The sequence below is a fragment of the Mus pahari genome, chromosome 6 (assembly GCF_900095145.1).
Source record: "Mus pahari chromosome 6, PAHARI_EIJ_v1.1, whole genome shotgun sequence".
Classification (NCBI taxonomy): Eukaryota; Metazoa; Chordata; class Mammalia; order Rodentia; family Muridae; genus Mus; species Mus pahari.
In genome coordinates, this window is record NC_034595.1 from 89,226,606 (window position 1) to 89,247,834 (window position 21,229).

At 52.6% G+C, this 21,229-nt stretch overlaps 1 protein-coding gene across 4 annotated transcripts in view; it reads left to right on the top strand.

Moving 5' to 3' along the window:
* Positions 1-21,229, top strand: part of Kif17 (kinesin family member 17) — a 38,438-nt gene that overhangs the window by 8,765 nt on the left and 8,444 nt on the right. For 2 of the 4 annotated variants that reach the window (XM_021200622.2, XM_029539964.1), the window contains exons 4-9: positions 5,170-5,359; positions 7,893-8,345; positions 11,354-11,463; positions 16,548-16,701; positions 18,327-18,871; positions 19,626-19,706. In XM_021200622.2, coding sequence (XP_021056281.1) covers positions 5,170-5,359; positions 7,893-8,345; positions 11,354-11,463; positions 16,548-16,701; positions 18,327-18,871; positions 19,626-19,706 — 1,533 coding nt within the window. Of the gene's footprint in view, positions 1-5,169; positions 5,360-7,892; positions 8,346-11,353; positions 11,464-16,547; positions 16,702-18,326; positions 18,872-19,622; positions 19,707-21,229 lie in introns of all 4 variants that reach the window. The other 2 variants (XM_029539962.1, XM_029539963.1) reach the window with 1 other exon arrangement.

Sequence of the window (21,229 nt, forward strand, 5' to 3'; positions counted from 1 at the left end):
TGTGTGTGTGTGTGTGTGTGTGTGTGTGTGTGTGTGTGTGTGTGTGTGTGTGTGTGTGTGTGTGTGTGTGTGTGTGTAAAATGATGGTCTGAATGTCATCGGGTACTTACTAAGCACTTATTATGGACTGGCTCTTTAGCCACATTACCCCACTTCACCTTGGTGGTGGATGTTGTCATCTGTAGTTTACCAGTGTGGAAAGGAGGCTGAGAGAGCTTCAACATGTCTAGGTTCTACAGTGCAGCAAGTGGCTGAGTCTGGACTTGAACCCACATCTCCCTAACTCAAGGTTTTGAACCTCAGACACCTCATTGTCCTGATGTTTTTATGGCTAGGATTCCATCATCTTGGTCTACTTTAAAAGAAGGGGTATTGCAGCCGGACAGTGGTAGAACGTACCTTTAATCCCAGCACTTGGAAGGCAGAGACAAGTGGATCTCTTTGAGTTCAAGGCCAGCCTGGTCCACAGAGCAGGTTTCAGAGACAACTCTTGTCTCAGAGAAACTCTTGTCTCAAAAACAAAAACTGCATGGGGTTATTGCAGATTGAAGACAGTAAGTAGCCCAGGCCCCTCAGCAGAGTGCTGGCATCTTGTAGGTGGTCAGGATTCGAGCTATTTCAAGCTGTTCGGGACTAGAGAAAGCCCAGGAAAGATGTGGGGGAGTAATCAGGTGGAGCCCCTGGGGGAGGATTAGAGTCCAGGACAGAAGAACCATTCATCATGAAGATTAAGTTTGGCTTCCTCGGAGCCTCAAGCACATTTCATAATTTGTCCTCAGTCTCCTTGAAGCCAGGGTTCAGGGTGGAGGAGTGTTGCTTCCCAACAGCAAGAGCAAAGCTATATACTTGCAGAACTTGCATGGCTGTTTCGGCCACCCAGGGGGATCAAGAAACCTGCCAGACAGGGGTTAATGGCACAGTCTATAATCCCAGCAGTGGGCACACTGAGACAGGAGGATTGCAAGTTTTAGGCCAATCTGGGATACAAAGGGAGACTGTCAAAGAAAAAAAAAAAAAGGAAGGAAGGAAGAAAATCTAGAGGAGGGGGGAGGGAGAGAAAGGAGGGGGAGGGAAGGGGAGAGAGACAGAGACAGACAGACAGACAGACAGACACTATGAGAATATAAATAAATCCTGCGGACCAGAAACCAGTGAGAGGGCGTGGAGTCCTATCCAGCCGGGACCCTTTCGCCTTAGTCTCAGCCAGAGGTCCTGCCTGGGGCTCTTACAAGCCAGTGGCCTGATCCAGGGAGGAAAGGCCAGAGAGAGATGCTGCCTACATCTCTGATGGGCTACCTCTGGCTAATCCCTCCAGCCATGCTACTACTGATCTAACCAAGCCTGCCCCACCAGAGTCCACCAGGAAGCCAGTGACTCCCGTTTTAGAGAGGGAGGGACAGTCATCCGTTGCTTGTCTTCAGCAAAGACTTACTAAGAAGAACCCACGTGTGCCAGTGGGCCAGGCCACACACTACACTGGCCCCTTCTCCTCTCTTCAGTTTCCAACCATCCACTCAGGCCCCTGCCCATTCTCCCCGCAGATGACATAGCACAGCTCTTTGCCCTCCCTGCCAGGAACCTCGTAACAACCACCAGCAGCATCCCCCTCACCAAAGAAGGCGTGAGGAGCCTCTAAGTCACGACTTGTTGAACCCACGCCAGGGGAGTCAGGGTAGCCCAAAAAACATGAGAGGCCTTCTTGTTGTAAAAGCATGAGGCAGTTTAATGGCGGAGCTCCGGGCTGATGCATACCCCACACAAGAGGTAGAGGCATCGACCCTGAGACTCAAAAGCTAGGGGTTTTTTTGGTAGTTATAGGGAGAGGGTTGGGGGATTTGGGGGGAACTTGGCATAGCTTCACACAATTGGCTTGATTACAAGTCAGTAGAATAATACATGCAGGTTATAGCATCAACAATTTCAGGGAGGGTCAGCGAGACCCAGGCCGCCAGATGGCCAATGAGTCAATCAAAAAAATAACCCAAAACAGTTCATGTGTTTATGCCTATTCTTGGGGCCACCCATCCTCAGGAATGTCCAAACAAGGGGCTCTCCTGGACATGCCTGGACTTGTTATTGTAAAATCTTCAGCTAGGCCTTCAGGGCCTGTCGGGACACGCTGGACTTGCCTCAGGCCTTCAAGTTCCTAATAGTGCCCTATTTGTCTCATGTTATACTTTTGACTATAAGTTCTTTGCTTTTCTTGAATTCAGTTCCTTTCAGACTCACCCTCAGCCAGAGAAACAGGCAGAGGAGTTGGGTGGGGGCTGGTAGCTCCAGGGGACAAGCCTCAGGGTCAGAGTCCTGTGGTCTCACAGACCTTCCACCTCCTTGAGTGGGTGCCATGGGGACTCTGTCCCTTCCTGGCTAACCTGGACCCTGGGAGGGGGAGGAGCTCACTTAGTGAGCCCACTGCTTCGGGGGCTGCAGATGGCAACATGCTCGGTGGTGTACACCCATGGGCTCCAGACCTTTGATATGCTGCTTTGTGGGTGACAGGCAGATGGTTCTCGTCTTCCGTGATTCAGGCACCTTTGCACGACCCAAGGAGAACCCAGGAGGCTCCGCAGCACAGGCTGTTAGCTGTGTTTAACACAGAGCCCAGTACACTTTATAATAAGCCTGAGTTAGTTGGGGACGCCAGCACCCCTCCCCACCCCCAGATCAGTACAGATACCACCCCAGATCTCTACCCAGTAAATCATGGTGGAGTGGGGCTTGTGGGAGCCTCCCAAGATCCTTCCTCAACCATGGGTAGGGAAGACCATGGGAACATTCCCTCCCAACTGGACCCTGGCCATAGCCGTGCGCCTCCGTCCCTCTCCATCCATGCTGGAGCACAGCTGGTTACCATGGAGACCTGGCTCTGGTTTCTTACAGCCTAGATGACAGCTACTGAGGAATAGGATGTACAGCTGGCGGCTGTTCTCAGCACCTCCCCAGGACCAGTGTTGGCAGAGCATGAGGATAGGAGTGGTGGGAAGGAGCCTGAGGGCGTCAGAGATGGGAGACTGTTTCACCTTCTGAAATTCCTCAGGCCGGAGGCAGCATCCACGTCCTCCTCCTGACCTGCGTCCACTGAGCCCCTAAGGCACCATAGGTCCGTTTCCTTCTTAAGGGCCATAGTTGCATAGAAGTAGGGTTTTGTCCCCATTTCACAGAGGCTAGCTGATGTCCCTCACCTAGCATGGTTTCTAGACTGAATCCTGTTGAATAAACAGGAAAGTGGCTAAGTATGGTTTCTTATATAGGTTCTCACTATAAAGCTCTGGTCATTGTAGAATTCACTATGTGGATCAGGCTGGCCTTGAACTCATATAGATCCACTTGCCTCTGCCTTCCAACTGCTGGGATTAAATGTGTGTACTTCCATGCCTAGCTAAATATGCTCTTAAAAATTTATTTATTTATTTTATGTATATGAGTACACTGTAGCTGTACTGATGGTTGTGAGCCATCATGTGCTTGCTGGGAATTTGAACTCAGGACCTCTGCTCACTCTGGTCGGCCTCGCTCGCTCTGACTTAAGATTTATTTATTATTATATCTAAGTACATTGTAGCTATCTTCAGACACACCAGAAGAGGGCGTCAGATCTCATCACAGATGGTTGTGAGCCACCATATGGGATTTGAACTCAGGACCTTTGGAAGAGCAGTCAGTGCTCTTAACCACTGAGCCATCTCTTCAGACCTAAATATGCTCTTAACAAACCTTTTGAGATGAATTTATTATTCTACGAGTCTTGAGTGTTTTGCCTGTATGTGTGTGTTATGTTTGTCTGTGCACTGCGCATGTCCAGTTCCTCCAGAGGTCTGGAACAGGAGGTATGGATGGTTTTGGGTACAAGGAACTGAACCTCAGTCTTCTTCAAGAACAGGTGCTCTTAACTTCTGGCCATCTCTCCAGTCCGAATATGCTCTTTCTGAGGAAGACCCGATACTGCCTGATGCCCCAGACAGGACTCTGGGTTCTGGGAGCGTAGTAGGATCCATGGAGTCTGCTTTCTGGCCCTAAATGGCCACCCAGCCCTGTTGGCAGGACTGGGCCCTTTGCGCCTGTCCTCTCTGACTCTCGTTATCCTGTTCCTGAAGCCTTCTGTCACTGTGACACACTAGTGCCTAGACGGTTTTCAGAAAGCCATTTAACCTTTCCGTGCCTTGCTTGCTTACTGTCCCACAGAGCCTTTAGGACTTCACACCTAAACAGGTGGAGCTAGCCTCTGCACCTAACTGACTTGTGCACAGAAGGGAACCTGTCCCCCCTCCTGGGACCATTAGAGCAGACAGCTGAGCCTTCTGGGTTCTAACCGATGTGGCCACCCCATCTCCGACCCCTCCCCCCCAAGAAAGGCCCCCCATAATTCTCCTCTCCCTCCCCTACTCACCTGAGATACAGCCTTGCTGTGTAGCCCAGGCTGGCCCAGAATGTGTAGTAATTCTCCCGCCTCTCTGCCTCCCACGGGCTGAGACTGCAGACACGCCTCCCCACACCCAGCCCTTCCCCGCTGGCTGCTCTTGTCGGTGTGGCTGTCTTTCCTCATGAGGAATGCTGCATCTCATTGTTTAGTGTAGGCAACAGAGCTCCTTGGTTGCCCGGGGAGCCAGCAGGGAACACCTGTGCCATACGCAGCTGGCAGCTGGCTCGGTTGCTCTCTCGGAGGGCTGGGCTGAGAGCCTCATGGGCTTGAGCAGCAAACGACCCTCCACCTGCCGTCATCCAGGAGTCTAGCAACATTTCCGTTGTCCTGGTGGTATCAGCAGAGGGGATATCAGAAGCCATGTGGGTGGAACAAAGGAGACACATTCTATGAGTGCTGGCCGCATCAGCTTTCAGAAGCCCGTGCAATGGTTGTGTGTGCTTTGCTTTACTGAATCTTCACCATGCTCATGAAATAAGTATCACATAATGAAATAGGTATCCCATACCCATTTTACAGATGTGCTTGTTGAGGGTCAGCTTGTCCCAAGATCCTATGGCAAGTGGGTAGGCAGATACCCATTTTACAGATGTGCTTGTTGAGGGTCAGCTTGGCCCAAGATCCTACGACAAGTGGGTAGGCAGAGGGAGCCCCCTGCCTATTACAGGATGGTTTAGGAGGACACACATGGCCCGGATAGGGTCCTGCCTTTTGGTAATCCCACCATCCCCTGGTTCTCTTCCCTGCAGCTGAAGGAGCATCCTGAGAAGGGAGTGTATGTCAAGGGGCTGTCCATGCACACGGTACACAACGTGGCCCAGTGCGAGCGTGTCATGGAGACTGGCTGGAAGAACCGTGCGGTTGGCTACACCCTGATGAATAAGGACTCCTCCCGTTCCCACTCCATCTTTACCATCAACATCGAGATCTATGCCGTGGGTATGGGGCCAGCTGGGGGCAGAGGGTGGCCCAGACATCCTGAGCAAGGTTCCCACTCCTGATAGGAGGGGGTCTCACCTCATTGGAGCCTGGAGAGCCCCACAGAAAACTGGGAAGACTCCCTTGCCTGTCTGAAGGAAACAGACCAGCATCATCCCGCCCCCCCACCCCCATGCTGGGACCTGTTTCCTGGATCAGCACCCACAACCACAACACTGATAGATATAGCATTGAACACTTCCTGTGTGCCAGGCAGCGTGCACACGGTATCTATTCTTTGCAACCATCCCATGAGTGAGCTAGATGTGGACACTCCCATTTTATAGGTAAGAAGACTGAGGTCTCAGGGCTGGGGCTGGGTGTGGAGCTCAGAACTTGAGTGCTTGAGCATCCTGCTCCAGGCCCCAGGTTCCATCCCCAGGACGTACCAAGGGCCAGGAGTCTATGTGCTGTTCAGATCTCACGACTCCTCTTTCTCAGTGATGTTCATTCACATCCTTTCTGGGAGAGCTGCTGAGAAAGAATAAAGAGGGCTGGAGAGATGGCTCAGTGGTTAAGAGCATTGACTGCTCTTCCAGAGGTCCTGAGTTCAATTCCCAGCAACCACATGGTGGCTCCCAACCATCTGTAATGGGATCTGACGCCCTCTTCTGGCATGCAGGTGTACATGCATATAGAGTATATATGCAAATTCAGTTAAAAAAAAAAAAAAAAAAAACAAATCTTTAAAGGGCGGGGGGAGAGAAGACTCCAGCGTCTACTCTGGGCTCCCTAAGCTTTATCTGAACCACTGAGTCTGTTGTAGTCCTCGAGGTGGGCAGCATCGTCCTCCTTTTAGACACAGGGAATGTAGAAGTGAAAAGCTTTGCTCACGCAGGGGACCTCAGTCATGAAGTAGACATGCCAGGTTTTGAACCCAGGGCCTCCCAGTACCTTGTCCATTGATGCTCTGTCACAATTAGAACTGTAAAGAACATATAGCAGGAAGTAGCCTGGCCCGATTGGGAACGTAACCGTGGCGAGACCCCAGGGCCAGGGCTCATGTCACCTCCTTCCATACTGTCCATTCAGCAACCTGTTTCCAGGGCAGCGCCCTGGTGCTTGCTTGAGCAAAGGACATCACCTGGGGGTCCCTGGGGGAATACCCATCTGAAGGGACATGACCTCATAGTCGCAGCCAGGGCAGAGGCAGCTGCCTGGCTTAGTGGATGACACAGGCTCACGGGCACTCTTGAGCTTTGCAGAAGGTTTGAAGGAGCATAAACATAGCCACACAGTTAAGGGCATTTCCTCTGCCTCCTCGTTCTGTGAATCATTGCCAGGTCTTCATGACTGTGCCTGGGTGGCGGACGGAGGACAGTCTGCTCTCACCCCGTCTGAAGCTGTCATCCATGAGGCTTTGATATCGTCTGGTTTCGCAGGGCTGCGAATGATGCTGCACTGCTTTGTGTACAAGGCCTTTCTGCTCTGAGACTCGTTTGCTCAGGCTAGACCTAGTGTGCCCTGGGAAAGCACAACACACACACACACACACACACACTAGTACATTCTTCAAAATCCAGTACAAGTCTCATTCTGCCCCACTTTTTTTTTTTAATAGATCTTACAGACCCGAGTCCCTCACATGCCATCTAATGCCAGCAAACATTCTGTCCCCTTAAAATTGCTCTGCAGTGGTCAGAATATGTGACCAGCTAACCCTACACATTCAGCCGTGGTAGGGAGCCAGTCAAGGTTAGACCTATTTTGTGGATGGAGTCATTGGAGGATTAGAGAGGTGTGCGGTGTGCTGAGAGGTGCGCAGTGTGTTGAGAGGTGTGTGGCTGTACTCCTGCAACACGGTAAGGAAGAGGCAGGGCTGGACTTCAAAGCCAGTACTTCAAGCATGGAAGGATACAATTCCCTGGGGATCCCCTCATCTCCCCTTCACCATCCTCTGCCTTTGGCCTCCTAGGAAATCTTTGTAAAAGAGACCTTCCTGTCCTCAGAGGGCAGGCCCTAACCCTCCAGGTCTGGCAGACACGAGTTCCTAGCTTGCTTCTCCTCCGCTGCAGCTGCTGCTGCTGCTCCTTCTCTTCCTCTTCTTTCTCCTCCTCTTCTTCCTCTTCCTCTTCCTCTTCCTCCTCTTCTCCTTTTTCTTCTTCCTCCTCTTCCTCCTCTTCTCCTCCTCCCTTTTCTTCTTTTACAAATGATTTATTTATGTTTATGAGCATTGGTGTTTTGCCTGCATATATGTCTGTATGTGGGTGTCACATCCCCTGGAGCAGGAGATAAAGACAGTTGTGAGCTGTCATGTATTGAACCTGGGCCCAGCCCCTCCTGCCCTTCCTTGACTTCTGTGTGGCCCTAGGAAAGTTCCATGCCCTCTCTTGAGCCTCAGTCTCCTTACCTGTACTATGGCAGCCCCTCCTTTCCAGACTCCCGATAGGCTCAAATGTATCCCCAAGTGGGTGGTGTAGGCCCCGAGGGCCATCCACATCTTAGAATGATGTGGGGCTCACCCAGCTGTTGCCCCCTGCCTGCCTGTCTGCAGATGAACGGGGTAAGGACCATCTTCGCGCAGGCAAGCTCAACCTGGTAGACCTGGCCGGCAGTGAGCGGCAATCCAAGACTGGGGCCACAGGGGAAAGGCTGAAGGAGGCCACCAAGATTAACCTGTCACTGTCAGCGCTGGGCAACGTCATCTCGGCTCTGGTGGACGGGCGCTGCAAGCACATCCCTTACCGGGACTCGAAGCTGACCCGTCTGCTTCAGGATTCACTGGGTGGCAACACCAAGACTCTGATGGTGGCTTGCCTGTCTCCTGCTGACAACAATTACGACGAGACTCTCAGCACGCTGCGCTATGCCAACAGGGCCAAGAACATCAAGAACAAGCCGCGCATCAATGAAGACCCCAAGGACGCCCTGCTTCGAGAGTACCAAGAAGAGATCAAGAGGCTAAAGGCTATCCTGGCCCAGCAGATGGGCCCTGGCAACCTGTCAGGTGGGATAGCCTGGAGTAGCAGGAGAGGGTGGGCCAAGCAGATTTCCCACCGAAATGTCCCTGCTTTCCCTGACTTCCTGGTCCTCCTTTGGCACATTCAGCTCAGCGTACCTCGGTGGTAATGGCCCCTATCTGCCTGGCTAGGGCTGACTGACTGACTGGCCACACCTCATACCTCCAGCCAGCCCCACAGCCCACACTTCACAGCTCACACCCCACCTCAGGCTGTTCATCTGTCATCCACCTGTCTACCCGATTGTCTCCCTGGCTCAACGGCAGGGACGTCATGTTCTTAGCATTTGGGTGACTCACTTCCCTCCAGCCGGCCCACCTCAGCTCCATCATCACAGCTGCCATTTGCAGTTCATCTGGGAGGCATAGAAACGCAGGACTGGATGGCAGACCTGCAGGCTCCAGGAGACGCCAGAGTGTTCGTTCTGTTGCTCTGTCTCTTAGGAACAGTGAGCATAGGAAACTCTAGCATCAGCCCCTTGGTCCTTGGGCCTGCCTGGCTCAGCTGGACCCGTTCTGTACAGTTATCTACTCATTGCCCCACCCACCAGGCAACCCCTCCCTCTCCTCCCTCCCACTGACTCCGTTGCCTACCCAGCTCCCCCCCCCATCCATCCTTCCAGTACACACCCTCCTCCTTCACCCCTCCCCCTTCTCCTATCCACTGGGATTCCATCCCCCAGTAGTTCATATATCCACCCAACTCATTCTCCACCACCCACCCACCCACTCACCCACCCAGAGTTCTCCTAGCACTTCTTTGTATGTAGACAAGGGCTGAACACTGGGACACAGGTGACTTAGACCCAGGCTGTGACTCTCTAGGGAAGAGGAGCAAACTTTAAGGGAGCCCGGCCACCTGGGGCAGAGAGGATCCAAGCCAGTCTGGAAGGCTGTGATCGGTCAGAAAAGGCTCCACAGAGGGTAGGGTCGCTGAGTCCTGGGGCATGAGAATCTTCCCTGCTAGGTTCAAGGACAAAGTGTGAAGATTTCCCCAGACGCCACAGAGCGCTTGTCTAACTCCACAGACTTCTGCTGGCCGCCTTAGGGCGGGGGCGGGGCGGGGCGGGGCGGGTGCTCAGGTAGAAGGTGGTGGTTGCAGCAGGATGCCTGTCGTTTTTTCTCCCCCCTTCCCTGTCCTGACCACACACCCCCAAGACAGGCAAAGGAATGGCAGGAGAGGCTGAAGAGTCCTGGCTCCCCAGTGAGTCCCCACCCGAGCAGCTAACACAGCCCTCCAGGATGGGCGCCCTTCTCGAGTTAGAGCCCTGATGCTCAGCAGGCAGTAGTGGCTGGCCTAGTACCCAGTACTGCGCTGAGATCGAGCAGCAGTCAATAGCTTACCTGGTCCTTGGGCATGTCACCTAGCCCCTGGAGCTTGTACCCTTTATCAAAATGGAGTCAGGAGACCTGCCTGGTTTCTGCTGGGGGTGGGGGAAGGCACCTCAGGAGACAACGCCTAAGGGCAGAGCCCCCAGGTGACCAGGGTCATAGACCATGTGTGTGTGAGACCATTAATGTGCGGCCTCAGCCACCCCCACCCCCAACCCTGCTTCCCTGAGCTACTGCACATTTCTTCTCCCTGTCCCTTTTGCAAGCTGTGGTATAGCTGTCTGCCTCTTGTAGCTACCTCAGTGGGCTCATGTTTCTCTCCCAGACACCTTCTTCTTGCCCCTACTCCGGGCAGGCCTGCCCCACACATCGAATAGCCCCTGCCTCATGGCCTCTACTGTAACTCTCCTCTCTAAACCCTTCCTCTTGGGGCTGGGGAGGTGACTCCATGGTTAAGAGCCCCAGCTGCTTTTCCAAAGGATCAGGGTTTGATTCCCAGCACCTACATGGACGCTTACAGCCATCTGTAACTAACTCCAGTTCCAGGGGACCAGACACACTCTTCTGGCCTCTGTGGGTACTAGACACACAAGTGGTGCACGGACTTAACATATATAATGCTGGTACCATGCACATAAAAAAAATCAATTAAAATGAATAAGTTAGCCAGGCATGGTGGCGCATGCCTTTAATTCCAGTACTTGGGAGGCAGAGGCAGGCAGATTTCCGAGTTCAAGGCCAGCCTGGTTTACAAAGTGAGTTCCAGGACAGCCAGGGTTACACAGAGAAACCCTATCTCAAACAACAACAACAAAACCAAATATACATACACACACACACACAAACACATACACACACACATACATATACATACACATACATATACACATACATATACATACACACATACACATACACACATAATATACATATACATATACACATACACATACATATACACATATACACATACATATACACACACACATATATATACATATATATACACTCATATACATACACAGACACATATATACATACACACATACATATACATATACATACATACACACACACACATACATATTAAAGCCTGACTCCCCGGTTGCCCTCTGCCCTTTTCCCACCTTCCCATACACTCCTTCGCACTCCCTCCCTGACATCAGTGCTGACTGTGCCCAGGTCTCCTGAGTCTTTCCCCCACCCCCTGGTACTCACTGCTGAAGCTTTCAGGGCCTGGCCTCCCCTTTCTCTCTGTCCCCTGTCCCCATCACCCTAGACATCCCAGCATGGTTCTGATGCTGCCCTGGTCTTTCCACTCTGCCTGTCTGTCTGGAAGTTCCTCCCCCATCTCTGCCTGGTGCTCTTCTCTCCCCTGATCCCGGCTGCATCTGCTCTCCACTGAGGTCCTCCTGACCACAGCATCAGGGCAATCGTCAGCTTCTGAGCATCCTCCCGCCATCCCTTTGTGACCGTTACACTTTTGCTCACTTGCTCACTTTTCTCTCCTAGTGCACAGTGTACGGTGGTATGGCGGTGTCTAGCGCTATGTCCCCAGTGCCCTGAACTCTCTGGTGACCAGTGGATTGCGTTTTACAGAGGGGCACATTTATGCCTGGTTCCTGGGTACTCACCCTCTGCTTCTCCTGTCTCTTTCTCTCTAGCCCTGCTCTCCACTCAGACACCCCCAGGCCCAGTCCAGTCTGAGGAGAAGCTGCTGTCCCCAACTACTGTCCAGCAGGACACAGAGGCTGAGAAGCAGTTGATCCGGGAGGTGAGACCCCAGTGAGCTGCCAGTGTGAAGGAGAGGGTGTCCTAGGGAGAGCCAGTACCGGCGGGTGTCATCCTGCTCCACTCCTGTGGGCTTGGCACCATGGTGCCCGCTTCATTTCTGAGGAAGCTGGGGCTCAAAGGCTTTTCCAAAGCTTTAGGGAACACAGGAGGATCAAAGAGTTGGATCCAGCCAGGGAGCGGTGGTACGCACCTTTAATCCCAGCACTCGAGAGGCAGAAGCAAGTGGATCTCTGTGAGTTCGAGGCCAGCTTGGTCTACAGAGTGAGTTCCAGGACAGCCAGGGCTACACGGAGAAACCGTGTCTCAAAAAAACAAAACAAAACACCAAACAAGAGTTGGACCCAGGATTTGAACTTGGGCCCTGACCTAGACTGCTGTTGATGTCACAGTAGAACCTGTGTGGGGAGAGAACTGGGGACCAGGGACATCCCGAAGAGAAGGTCTCCTCAGTGATGCTGGAAAAGTGGCTTGGGGGCTGATGGCAGTAGAGAGCTTGTCTCTGGAGTGGAAGGGCCCTTGGCAGAGGCCAGGCCAGCAGAGTGGAAAGCAGTCAGTTTGCCTTTGGCGCTGCAGCCAAGCCTGGGCCTCAGAGCGGCTTGACCTGTTTAGCCTAGGGTGAGTGTAGCGTCAGCTTCACCTGGCCTGAGGGTCCTCACGCCGTGTGTCTCCCAGCATCCCTGGAAGCAGCAGGACAGGGGATCTCCAGGGATACATACATAGGAAGACACAACAGGGACTCCCTCTCAACTCCAAGCTCTGCGGGCTTCCAGAGGCCCCTGCCACTTGAAGACTGCCTGCTAGCTCTGCCTGGTGGTTTGGCGTTCAGCGGTCCCTGTGAGGAACTGGTTATTCCTTAGGAGAACGCTGATACTAAGCAGAAGCAGTTTTGGGAAGCTCTAGCCTGGCTCCCAAGCCTACAGCTGGATCCCTTGCCTCTCAGTTATAATCTCAGTTAGGGACCAGACCTCGAAACTCTTGTCAGGACGTTGGATAAGGAGCCTGCTTTGGTGGCTGCAGTCCTGAGAGCTCTGTCCTTTGGGACCATCTAGGGTAGGTATGGGTACCGAGTCCGCCTCTAGGACCCAAGCCTTGCCCTTAGTGGAGGTGGCAGTAAGAAGAGACAGACCCTCAGCCAAGCAGTGGTGGCACACACCTTTAGTGCCAGTACTACAGAGGCAGAGGCAGGCAGATCTCTGAGTTCAAGGCCAGCCTGGTCTACAGAGTGAGTTCTAAGACAGCCAAGGCTACACAGAGAAACCCTTTATCAAACAACAAAGCCAAACAAAAACAAGATGAAGAACACCAACAATACAAAACAAACAAAAAACAAAAGAAGAGACCCTCTGGGGAGGACTAAGCTTGTTGGCATCCACTCGGGTAGCAGCCCTTCTGGTGTTAGGAGTAGGAGCCACACCAAGTGACTTGGAGTGGCTGTGGAATCCTATAATGACTAGTAGTTTGGGGTCACAGATCCTCGGGGGTGGGGTGGGGGAGAACCGGATAATACTAGAATGGAACCCTCTAGGTAGGCTTCTTTGTGGTCTGGTTGAATGTTACCACCCCCAAGTGGTCTCCAAGGAGAACACTCCCCACTCTGGACAGACAGTCTCCTGTTAGATACCACATGAAAGTGATAGGCGTTGCCTGCCTCTCCTGCCTATAACCAAAGGACCATATAGACCATCAGAGGTGTGGATGTCTCCCCCTAGTGGACAGTGTAGGCCATCAGAGGTGTGGATGTCTCCCCCTAGTGGACAGTGTAGGCCATCAGAGGTNCTCCCCCTAGTGGACAGTGTAGGCCATCAGAGGTGTGGATGTCTCCCCCTAGTGGACAGTGTAGGCCATCAGAGGTGTGGATGTCTCCCCCTAGTCACTACCTTTCCATCCTCCTGTGCATCTTTCTCTTCTGAGTTGTACTCTCTGAGTGCCTACTGTGTGCTGAGAACCGCATTCAGGATAGTCAGACCTTAAAATGAAGCCCCTGTATCATTTTAAAAGGGGGTTCTTCCTGGAGGCAGTTCAGCTGTGAGTGAACTCATGCCATGGCTCCAGGCCTCAGCCTCCAGTCAGAATGGGGAGGTTTGGACTGAAGGGTTCCCAGGGTTATCTGGTTTTTCATTGTATAAGTCCTGTTCTGACAGGGTCCGTGGCTGGCAGATGGTTTGAGCTCTCTGTGCCAACATTTTGTTATCTAGAACATCCACCGTGATGGCAGCTTTCCTGTTGTTTTGCACCGGCTGCACAAGGACAAAAACCAAGGCCCCTTCTCATCCATGAGCACTACACAGAAGCAGGGCTCAGGCTTGAGCTTCAGCTTCGTCTTCTCATAGCAAGCATGAGCTGAGCGCCTGTTTGGGACTGGGGTCATAGCTAGAAGTCACACAGCCCTGGGGGTGCGAGTTGCTTTAGACATGGAAAGAGTCAAGACATAAAACTGCCAGTAATGGCTGAGGACAGAGTAAGACATGGGATTTAGTATGTAAAGGCTGTGGAGAAAACTTCTGTAGCCTGCAGAACAGGCAGGGTGGGTAAAAATTTGGCTACACAAACAGGCATCCTGCGATTTAGCCCCACCCCACCTCACCCCTGTTTAATGGTGAGATTGGAAGGCAGGACTGTGGTGAGTGGGTACACATGCCTTGGTGTGCACAAGCCTGTGCCCAAGCAGATGCATGTGCATACCTATGCATGCATGCACATCTAGGTTTGTGACTTTGGTTGAGGTCCAGGTGGATGGGCTGAAGTCACTCACAGAGTCGGGGTCTGTGCTGAGAAGAAGCAATGGGGATTCAGAGGTGAGGAGTTGAGCAGGCTGACGACTGATCCAGTACTAGGCTGGGGCTCTCCAAGGAGTAAGGAAATGGGTGAGAGGAGGCTTGGAGACAATGTGTTGACATGGGGGAGGGGGCTGAGCTGGTGCTGTCAGAGAACCTTAGTAGCCCTGCATGTGCCCCTGAAGATGCACTGGATAGTCCTCAGGGTGCGTGTATGCTGGTGACAACACTGATGCCCAACAGCAACTCTCTAAACAGACCAATGGGAGCAGAAAAGATGAATGGCGGAGAGTGGCCAAGTTAGTAAGGAAGCCCTTATGGGCCCTGAGCATGAACTTGCCAGGGAGCAGGGTAGAACCCCTGAGGCAGGAAAGAAGTAGGTATTTCTGGGTAAAGCAAGTTACCAGAAACTCAGATGTGCTAGAATAATAATAAATTAATAACAATAACAACAACAACACTAATAGGTAGTAGTAGTAATAAAACAAAACCACAGCCGAGCAGGTCTGAGAGTCCACACTCTGAGCACTGGCCTTGCATAGCCTCTCCCTCACCATGACACCGACACAAACAACTTTCAAAGTGAACCTTCAGATGGCTCACTTCAGATGGGATGGTGTGGTCCATCGTCAGGGCAGGCATTCCCCTGTTCCTTGAACCTGACTGGGAGCATCCTCATAGGCAGAGGTGTGTTTCCTCATGAACATGGGTGCTTCTCAGTCCATTCAGGTTGGCAGCTATTCTAATTTCATTTCTGTTGTTGTGAGAAAATATCCTGACAGAGAGCAGCTTGTGGGAGAAAGGGTTGGTTTTAGCTCACGATTCCAGGTTTCCGTCCATCATTTTACAGAAGTCACGACGGGAACCATCCACAGTGAGGAGCAGAGAGCTGTGAGTGCATGCACACTTGCTTGCTTTGCCCAGCTTGATTATGCTTATACATGCAGGTCTTCCTGCCTAGGGAATGGTGCCACCCACAGTGGGCTGCATCAAGTAACATCATCAAGATAATCCTCCATAGACAAGACCACAAGCCAACCCAGGGTAGACAGTCCCTTACTGAGACTCTTCCCAGGTGAGTCTAGGTTGTGTCAAGGTGACAGTTAAAGCTGAGCATGCCAACAGTCAAGTTGGCAACCATTATGCCCACCATGCATGAAGACCTTGGTTCCATGCTCAGCGCAGAGAAAACACAACAACAAAAACTTAATTTTAAAAGAAGGAGCTGGAGTGATAGCTCAGTGGTTACTAGTTATTGTCCCAGAGGGCCAGGGTTCACACCATCTGTGATTCCAGTTTTAGGGTATCCAGCACCCTCTATGTACATAGTGCACAGATCTACCCACACCCATACACTTAAAATAACGTAAAACTATAATAATAAGAACGAAAACAGGATGTCCAAAGGCCAGCAGCATTCCATCACATGGGGACTCACATTCAATCAAGGAGTTTAGACTACCCATGAACCTGGGAGCCATCCATCCTGGAAGCCACCCATTCTAAGCAGAGGATGTGATGTTATGCGGCAGGTAGCAGCGATGTAGGGTATTGCTGAGATTGAAGCAGTAGATGTGGGGCCAAGCATGTTGCTACCGAGACAGGAGCCAGTGATGACAGCAGAGATGGAGAGGGAAGCGGGTGATGGCAGCGCAAGCTTTAATCCCAGCACTTGGGAGGCAGAGGCAGGTGAATCTCTGTGAGTTTGACACCAGTCTGGTGTACAGAGTGAGTCCCACAGAGAAGCCCTGTCTTTTTTTGTTGTCGTTGTTTTCCGAGACAGGGTTTCTCTGTGTAGCCCTGGCTGTCCTGGAACTCACTCTGTAGACCAGGCTGGCCTCGAACTCAGAAAGCCTCGAACTCAGAAATCTGCCTCCTTCTGCCTCCCGAGTGCTGGGATTAAAGGCATGCGCCATCACACCCAGCTAGAGAAGCCCTGTCTTTAAAGAGAGAGAGAGAGAGAGAGAGAGAGAGAGAGAGAGAGAGAGAGAGAGATTGTTACCAATGGCTTGAGTACCATAGGTGGAAACTTGGCTTAGATAAGGGAAGGCATTCATGGCATAGTGCAGTGTGAAGCATTGAAACACTCATGGAAAGCATCAGTTTATCAAAACGGCACAGAGAACCGACAGAGGGCTGTCACCAGAGAACTGTCACCCCCATGTGACACAGGGACTTTCACCTCATTCTCCCCTGTGTTGTCTGAGTATCCAGAACTGGAGGTCAGTTGTGAAGGCCGGTTCTGAGTAGGGGTGACTCACCACCACCGCTGTGTCCCCCTCCACCCCAGGAGTATGAGGAGCGCCTGGCCCGCCTGAAGGCTGACTACGAGGCAGAGCAAGAGTCTCGGGTCCGGCTGCAAGAGGACATCACTGCCATGCGTAACTCGTATGACGTGAAGCTGTCCACACTGCAGGAGAATCTGCGCAAGGAGAAGGAGACAGGTGCACTCAGCCCTGGGGCGGCATGGAGGACCACCTCCTGCTTCCCTTACAAATGGGTGAAGGGTCCCCTGCATGGTAGGCTCAGGTCTCTCTCATTTATATAACAGTCCAGCCAGGCAGGTCCCACAGTTACCCTCCACCTGTAGATGAAGAAATAGACCCAGAGACGACAATAGGTAACTGGACTTTGGCCATGTAACTGGGGAAATGGAGTCAGGATTGGAATCTAGGCAGTCTGTCACACAGCACTGTCTTTGGTGCCCTGTCTCCAAGCTGGACCACCTCTGGGCTTACTAGAGGAAGAAAGGATCCCATGCTCGAGGTCAGTTCTTGTCCCAAGTGTCTGCATTTGCTAGTGCTTACTATTCAGCTTGTCTGCTACCAAGGCAACCACATCCTGTGAGGATCGAGTCATTAGCAGGCACGTTTACTTGTGTAGAAGTTTTGAGGATGTATAATTCAACCACCCGTGCTGCTGGGAGCCAGCTTCCTGCTGTTCCCATGGGACTGGCAGTGCTGGGCTGGGTGTGTGATCCGTGGCAGGGGGTGCTACTGTGTGCCTGGTGCTTTGGGGGGAGGGGGCTTTACTTAAAACCTTCCCTATATTTGGTAAAGTTAGAGACTCTGGATCCTCAGATAGCAGGTGAGGGAGCTGGGGCCAAGGAGAGGCTCTGTGCATGCTGCGTAGGGCAAGGACTCTGGATCCCATTAGGGGAGTGCAGGACACAAGTGATGAAGAAATGGATGCAGTTTGGTGATGGTGATGCTGATGGTGATGCTCGCCTTTAATCCCAGCACTCGGGAGCAAGTGGCAGGCAGATCTGTGATTTCAAAGCCAGCCTGGTCTGCAGAGCGAGTTCCAGGACGGCTAGGGCTACACAGAGAAACCCTGCCTTGAAAAAAAAAAAGAAAAGAAAAAGAAAGAAATAATGTAGCTGGGATGTAAAAGAGAGTCTAGAAGTGTGAACTGGGAGCAAAGGCTGGCCAATTGAGGAAGAGAGAGACCCTACTCCTCATAGACACCCCGAGGAGGAGGGAACCATGGCTTTCTGCATCCCCAGCATCACACAGCCCTCCAGTTTGCATACCACACCTCCCTCCATGAGGTCTCTGGTTTCTGGAGCTCCGACATGCAGCCAGCATTCATTTCTTCCAGGGCATCTGGAAGAGTTGGTGGACAAGAGCCCCAATGTGGCACTAGAGGAGGATCTGGGGGTCTTAGCTGAATGGTCAGGCTTTAGGGGAGGTAGTGAGACATGTAGGGGACCCTGCTCACATGGAAGAGCCATGCCAGGCAGGGTGGTGAGAGCCCGGCCTTCAGTGGGTGAGAGGTTAGAGGATGGAGAAGTACCACTGCTACTCAGGGTGGCTTCCTGGAAGAGGGGGTGAGGGCGGGGTCAGGCCCCTGGCAAGGAGGCCATAGGGTAGGGATGGATGGATGGATGGATGGATGGATGGATGGTGGATGGATGGATGGTGGATGGTGGATGGATGGATGGATGGATGGGAACTGTAGCTGGGCTCTGGGCATCTTCAGGGTTCTGGCTTAAGCTGGTCTTTGAGACACAGTGGGTGGAGGTCCACCTTCCCCTTGGGAGATTGCGAGACATTCTTGTTCGCTACAGAGGCCATTCTCAAGGCGGAAGTCCTGTGTAAGACGGAGGTCATGTCCAGGGCCGAGTTAGCCAGCGGGCCTGAGTACTCACCTCCTTTGCGATACGAGACTACGGTGAAGCCCACCATCCTCTCCATGCCCGACATGCCGCCCAGTGGCGAGGTCACCAAGAGCCAAGCTCCCCTTGCGTTCGAGGAACCCCACGTGGAGACCTCCAGGTCCGAGATTTCCTTTGAGTCACCCTCTCTCGAAGACTCCTCCACGTCAGAGGCCTTCCCTGGGCCGGAGGAGTTTTCCAACATGGAGTTCTCCATGGCTGCGGCGCTGACCGAGAGCAGGTACCTTCCTGATGAGTATCTCGGCCGGGAGGCTGCTGCATCTCCGCTGGAGGCAGAGCGCTACGTCCAGGAGAACGAGCCGTCACTGGAGCCCCTGCGGATACTGGCAAGCCTGCAGGATCCTTTTGCCGAAGTGGAGGCTAAGCTGGCCAGACTGTCCTCTACTGTGGCCATGACGGACTCATCCCAGATCATTGTCCCCCAGATCCCTGAGCAGGTAGCGAATATTCTATGGAGCAGGCAGGATGGGTTGGGAGCATCGGGACCACAGCCTCTGCTGCTCAGCAGTGTCCACCTGTGTCCCCCGTGACTTGTTTGGGGACCCTGCTGTCCTGTGATCTGGAGAGGAGATACTCTGTCAGACACACGCTGGGAAAGCTGGGATGGAGGAAGCCTGGTTACGTTAGACAGGTGTCTGTTCCTGTGTATGGAGAGGAGGGTGGGTTGCTGAGTTACTGTAGCCGTCCTGAGCTCCCAACCTAAGGGAGCCGAGGAGCCTGGGGCTCCTTTTCAACACCACGGGGCTTGGGTGCCTCCCCTACCCCTTTCTGGCAAGTTTGTTCTCTTCCTGTTTTAAGAAAAGGTTCCTCTTTTTTTCTCCTTATGATTCTGCATTTCTCATGTGAACACATGGGTGCACACAGGCACACACATGTAATAGCACAGGCCTTTGGAATCCCAGCTCCTACTTCAGGATGGAACACCAGCCACTTGTCTCTTCTAGACCACGGTTTCCTCCTCTGAACAGTAGAGGTTCTGACATGTGCTGTGCCCGAGATAACACAGAACATGTCCCGGGGCACCATAGACGTTCGCCTGTGCCCTCTCTCTCCCTGTCACCTCTTTACAGCAGGCAGAGGAGGCCATGGGGAGGCAAGGCGCAGTGGGCGTCAGGGTAGTGAGGAAGTAGAGGGGATTTCTGACCCAAAACATCCCTCCTTTTTTCCTCCCCCATTTCTCCCCACAAGCAGCCATCCTCGACTGACCTGCTGGAGCCCAGGGACACCAAGTCAGAGGTTGATGTGGCTGTGGCTGACAATGTCCTCAGGACTGTGAGTACCTGCCTGGCCCTCCACGTGCCTGGCCCAGCTGTCTGGCTTCCACCCTCCCTAGGCAGGTGGCCCGTGGCTGAGCAATGTTTAAACAGAGGATTGCCACGCTGGGTATGGGCGATGTGACTAGGAGGCCTTCTGTAGCTAGCAGCATTGGGGCCACTGTCTTAAAGGAGCAGAGGCAGGGTGCACAGGTAGGATGACGGCTGCAGAAGCCCTGGTGGACCTAAGGGACTGCTGGGGACCTCCTGTAGGCCTGTCACACCCCATTTGTATACCCTTTGTCTTCCACTTGGGACAAAGCACAAGACGGGGGGGGGGGAGTGAGAGGAGGCCTCAAAACCTCTTCACATTTAGGGAGAGCAGTTTTAAGCCTGCCAGCTTCTAGGCATGGTCACAGGGCAGTGTGACAGTAGGTAACAGACAAGATGGCGGGAGACCCCCTACTAGGAGGTGAGACAGAGACAAGGAGGAGAAGCTGGAAGAAACAGGTTTCTTTTTCTTTTTTGTAACTTTGTATTGATTCTTTCTGAACTCCACATCATGCTCCACAATCCCTCCCACCCATCTCCCCATCCATTTATATCAGTCATCCACCCTTGCACCTTGCAACCAAGAGAGAGAGAGAGAGAGAGAGAGAGAGAGAGAGTCTTGCTGTAGCAGCTGCAGTGTGTCACTGTATGTCACATAGTACACCCTTTTGTCCACACATCTTTACTTGTAAATGTCCATTGCAGTGAGTCATTGGTCGGGTTTGAGACCTCTGGCTTCTGCTACACCATCAATACTGACTCCTCACTGAGACTCCGCTTGGACATCCTGTTGTCCTGTGTCATGGAGATCCTGTAGCTTTGGATCTGCAGGACTAGCTCTTTCATAGATGGGGTAGATTTTGGGGTGGGCCAACTCAAAGCCCTGGATCTGGGCCTGAGAGGTATCTGAGCCAATCAGCCGAGCCTACAGGTCTCCTGCGACCACACCACTAGGGTTAGCTCTGATGTGCTGCCCCGGGGGAGGTGCAGGGCCTGCTCTCCCGCGTTCTACAGCCAGTGAGAGGCAGGGCCGTTGGGAAGAGCATTTCTTGCCAAGGACTTCTGAGCAAGACACCAAGGTTCCCCCAGGGGGGCACTAAGGTGGACAGGGGGACACGAAGGTGGACGGGGGGACACGAAGGTGGACGGGGGCCTGCTGAGGATACCTGGGAGAGACACAGCAGAGGTAGCATCCAGAGAGGGGATCAGAGTTCCCATGGCAGCAGTGAAAGGTTCTAGTGTAGAAAGGGGTGCTATGGTCATTTATAGTTTAGAGAAAATGATCCTGCCTTCCTTGGTGATGGATTAGGGATCTCAAGAGTGAAGGCTGGGAGCCCATTTGGGGAGTTGGTGAAAACAGTTGTAAGAATTAGAAACTGTGTGCAGCTTGCTGCAGGTCGCATCCCTATTGTGTTCCGTCCATCACGTACAGACATCTGAACCTTTTCTCTCTTTTCCGTTTGCATATGCATGTGTGTACATGTTTTGCAT